Here is a 5000-nt window from a genome sequence, read left to right as displayed (position 1 = left end):
AAAAATGTCAAAGCAAAAAGCTAAGCAATTAGTGATTGCTGTGGGATTAACTGCCAATGTCTTTCCCTTGTTAAAAATGTGATTTTCATTCCCAATATGAGACTCATTTGCCTTTTAGGATTTTTTTTTGCATTACATCTTTATTTCATCCAGTCTAATGACCCTGAGCACCTTTTTGTCGCCCTCCGGTGGACTGAATCCACACTGCTACTTTGGAGGGAGATTTGGACGCACAACCAGCAAGCGGCTTCAATCACATTTCAATTGTCCCACTGACTTATAATTGTTTCTTCTAACAACAATATCCAAGCATGAGTGTATTCACACGGAGAGCTAAGATGGAAATGGCTAGGTCCTTCACCCATTTGGCATTTTCTTCTATATCTCTATAACCCCTCTGTCAAACCAGCATCTTTCATTTGACTTCCTTTGGCATGGCACCTTCAGATAACACCCTATTTACAGGAAACCCTAGAGCAGGTAATGTAGCCTAGTGCTAAACTATAATAATATCCATTTGGTGAACATCATAGGGCATTAGAAAGAAGAAGAAGAAAAACAATTATGTTCAGAAAAAAGTTTCCCTTAGAAGATCAGATTTTCCTATAACATGAATCAATTTGATACCACTTAGTATCATGTGAACCATTAATTTACATTACAAAGATTTATGCCAGCCCCCAAAAAATGTGAGAAAACGATATAACGCAAATAAAGAGGGATGAACTGAGTTTAGCTGCGTTTATCCTCCACCGCTATACATCCCTGCCTAGCACTCCTGCTGATTCTTTCACCTCTTAGCAGCATTACTTCATGATGGTTGGCCACAGCTTCAACATGCCATTTAACAACACACCACATGCATGTCTCTATCCCGCTCAACACACTCCCGTGCCAGTAAGCCTCTTATCATTTGATTTAAGTTTGTTTTTATTAAGAAGGCTATACCAGACGCATAATCACTATACATTGATTTAACATTACCTTTACAATTAAATTCTTCACTGAAATTACAGAATAAATATATGCACATTTTTTTCTTCAAATCTTTGTGAGAGAGAAAACATTAAAAGTGCCTCCTACAAAGCCGTTAGTGGGTGACGATGGGGAATCCAGAAGCAATGGAGGGGTCTTAACAAAGTGCGTGGAAATATCCAGAAAACCTTGAGCGTTGTCTTATAATAATATTCACAAATGTTTTACCATCCGTGCGTCGGCGCGTCCTTTTTACGAGAAGCACCCTGATATAGACAGTAGTCCTCATTAATAGTAATAACCATATTAATAAGATATAAAAAATTAAATAGAACACTGAACTGTAAATGCGTTGCAGTATCTCTATTCAGAACGTGAACTGATAGTTCTGAGCAAATCCCCTCGCTTCCTGCACTGAAGCGAGTGCATGCAGCAAACTGCAATTCATTTTAATATATGTATTTTTTTCTTTCTTTCGATCATTTCCTACAAACGTTATGTGCACGGCCTCCGGGTATTTGTACATCCTGGTTAGGGGTAAAGAGACAGAAACAAGAGACCCAAGTCAGAGAGACGTCCAGCTCCCGTATGTCTTGATCGTCATGGTAACTCCATAAAAATGGGCTCAACTTAATGATAGATATCAGTTAGGATGTGTTTTTTTTTAATTCCCCGGTGCCCCTCTCATCCTTCTCCCACTCTCTCCTGGGCATATAGACACATTTATATATTATAAAAATAACGGCTGTTAACATTGCTGGCTACTCTGAAAAAAGGCACTTCATTGAAATATCTGAGAATGGCCTCTCCTCCAAAGCGATTCTGGGGGGGGTGGCATTGTAACTGTAATATAATATTTCATTTTATATCATGCTGCTTTTTCAAGTTTCTATGTTTCATTATCTCTCGGTTTGGGTGATTTCTCTTTTGAGTGTGGTAAAAAGGTGACTGTTTTGTTTTGTGTTGTTCTCCATGGGCGAGAGGTGCTAAAACCGATATGATTTCTCCAAGACTTCGAGGTAATCCGGCTTGGTTTGAAGTTTGGCCCTTAACTCGAGGTAATCGCTTTGGGACGGGTCGGGGTAGCAGCCTTTCCCCGCCGCGAAAAGCAACGTCTCCTTCAGCCGCGCGTCCTGCTGCAAGTCCGGATACTGCATGCCTGGTGGGTGCGCATGCGCCACGTGCATGTCCTTTAGTTTGGGTACTGTCCCATACAGACAGTCTACGAAGCCCACCGTCGGCGTGGGCCTCTGGCTGTCAATCACTGTAGGGCAGAGCCCGCCGTTCTCGTGAAATCCCGCGAGATCAGCCGTGGTGTGGTTGACCGTGACGATGGTGTTGAGTTGAGAGTTGGAGAGAGCCAAGGTCCACTCTCTCTCTTTCTCTAACAAGGTTCTGTAGTTACTGCTGCTACTGCTGCCATTGTCTTTCTTCTCTGAAAACTGCCCGCCCGCCTCCTCTGCGATCTCGCCCTCTCTCGGCTTATAGATGGGGTTGTTACACATCTGCGTCACAGGGTGGGGGATGTAATCGTAGACGTGAGCGTGGGCGTGTGCGTGGGCGTGGCTGGTGTGCGTGTGGTGCGTGTGCATGCTGGCCATCGGCTTCTCCGGTGTGCCGGTGTTACCAGCACAGCTCTGCCTCGGCGGGTCCTCGAATATCCGGCACTGCATCTGGATCCCCGTCAGATCCACCTCGGAGCGCTTCCGGAAGGGCAGCTTCTTCCTGCGCCGGAGAACGAAGGCAAACAGCCCGGCAGCCACAAACACAGCAGAGATGAAGAGGACGAGGAGGCTGAGGATGAGGACGGAGAGCGGCACGGCCCCCCTGCCCCCAGCCTCGCCCGGCTCAGAGCTCCCCGTGGTGAGGTCGTCCCCGCTGGGCAGGGCCGGCGAGGGGCCCGACGGATACTTCAGCTCGGGGCAAACGACTTCAACCTCCAGGGAACGCAGGTCCTTCCCGAAGGCGAACTCGGGGGTCTTGCAGATGACATCTCCCACCACGATGACAGAGGACAGCTTTTCTAACCAGTGCTTGAGGGGGATGATGTCACAGGAGCAATCCCAGGGGTTCTGGTGGAGGTCGATCTGGACGATGGAGTCCAGGTGCTCCAGAACGCCGCGCACGGGCATGGAGAGGAAGTAGTTGTTACGGAGGTTGAGACGCGCCAGGTTTGTGCCGGCGAAGGTGTCAATGGGGAGCGAGCGCAGCAGGTTGTCATTGAGGAAAACCAGCTGGAGAGTTGGCATGAGGGAGAAAGAGGCAGGTTGTATCTCACGTATGACGTTATACTCAAAGTAGAGATAACTCAACATCTGAAGCCCCCTAAACATCCCAGGGCTGAGTCTCTCAATGTCATTCCCGTTCAGATATAAGCTTTTCAAGTTGGGCAGGTTGATAAAGGCGCCCTCCTGGACGTAGGATATTCGGTTATTCCCTAAATGCAGTAAATCCAAACTTGAAAAGTTCCAGAAATCCGAACGGTAGATTTTCTGTATTAGGTTCCCACTGAGATACAATTTCTTGGCATTGAGGGGCCGTGGAAGGAGCTCAGAGATGTTGTGAAAGCCCTTCTCTTTACAGTTGACTGTTAGCCCCAGGTCATTGATGTGAAGGTTGCAGATACATCCAGCAGGACAGATGATGGGGATGGGAGGCCTTGTTTGGTAGCCAGCTATGGGCGGCTGTTTGAGGCCTGGGTAAATGCTACGAGGGGTTGGGGGGTTCCTTGTGGGCCGCGGCCGCTTGGTGGGCTTGACGTGTCGTTCTAGGTACTCCACAGACGAGGCTGTGTTGTGGAAGGAGGAGAGCATGGAGGAAGGTTTGGTGGGCCATGTGTTCTCATTGTTGAATGGAACCCGGGGGATTCCCAGCTTGGCTTCAATCTCTGCATCGGAGAGCAGCGGACAGAGCTCACTGCGCTTGATCTCCCGCAAGTCTTTCCCGTGGAAGTGGAAGGGATACTCGCACGTGATCTCACCCACCAGCGCTGTGTAAGGGATTCTCTCCAGCCATGTTTTGAGCTGAACGATCTCGCACGCACAGTTCCACGGGTTCTCCTCCAGCTGAATCTCCATTAAGCTCCGCCCAACATACTCCAGCATGCCCTTATAAGGCAATGTCTTTAGTCTGTTTCCTCTCAGGTCCAGATGTGTGAGCGACACCGACCTGAACAGGTAGCTTGGGAGCACAGGGATCAGATTGTCATTCAGTATGAGCACTCTCAGTTTGTGAAGGTGCCTGAACGCACCGCTCTCAATCCGTTTGATCACATTGTAGTCCGCCTGGAGATACTCTAAGCTCTCCAGCCCGAGGAAAGTGTCATTCCGGAAAACCTCTAGTTTGTTCTCATGTAGAAACAGCCGTTTGAGGATCCCCAGCCCGCTGAACGCTCCAGCGTGGATATCTTGCAAGGCGTTATTACCCAGGTTAATAGATATGGCATTGTTGAGGTGGAGGAAACTGTTAAAATATAACTTCCTCATGGAGTTCCTCTGTAGATTGAGCTTGAAAGGCCGGCTCCATATCTGGGAGATCTGGCTGACGTTTGTAAATCCTTTGCTGTCGCAGTGGACGTGGAAGATGCCCTCTTTGACCTCGCAGTAGCAGGGCTCGAAGCAGGGCTCGTCGATCTCCTCGGAGTCCTCCAGTAGTGGGATCGGGGTGGTCCATCCTAAGGCTATGGTGCTCAGCAAGGTAACCCACAGCATCCTCGCTGACACCCAGGGGATGAAGTCACGGCTCCACGGACAGAGCCACTTCACAGCACTGCAACAGAGGAGAGAGAGAGAGAGAGAGAGAGAGAGAGAGAGAGAGAGAGAGAGAGAGAGAGAGAGAGAAAGATAGAGAGGGGTGGGCAAGGGAGAGAGTGAAGGGGGGGTTGCGATTCCATAAACACACACACAGTCACACCACCATAGAGTGAATTTTAAGGCGAAAGATAGAGAGACAGAGAGGGAGAGAGAGGGAGAAAGAGGGAGGGAGAAGGAGAGGGAGAGAGAATTACAGAGAGGACAGCTTTGAAT

The 5000-nt window shown here is 48.5% G+C and overlaps 1 protein-coding gene across 1 annotated transcript; it reads right to left on the bottom strand.

The window, feature by feature from the left end:
• Positions 1-1961: 1961 nt before the first annotated feature.
• slitrk3a (SLIT and NTRK-like family, member 3a) lies at positions 1962-4739 on the bottom strand (the record flags this gene model as incomplete). The annotated part of the gene is made up of 1 exon (XM_083636954.1): positions 1962-4739. The coding sequence occupies exon 1, from the start codon at positions 4683-4685 to the stop codon at positions 1962-1964; it is 2724 nt and encodes a 907-aa protein (XP_083493080.1). The 5' UTR covers positions 4686-4739.
• Between the last annotated feature and the right edge of the window lie 261 nt (positions 4740-5000).

The sequence above is a fragment of the Poromitra crassiceps genome, assembly GCF_964638095.1.
Source record: "Poromitra crassiceps genome assembly, chromosome: 5".
NCBI lineage: Eukaryota > Metazoa > Chordata > Actinopteri > Beryciformes > Melamphaidae > Poromitra > Poromitra crassiceps.
This window is presented reverse-complemented; position numbering and strand designations above follow the sequence as displayed.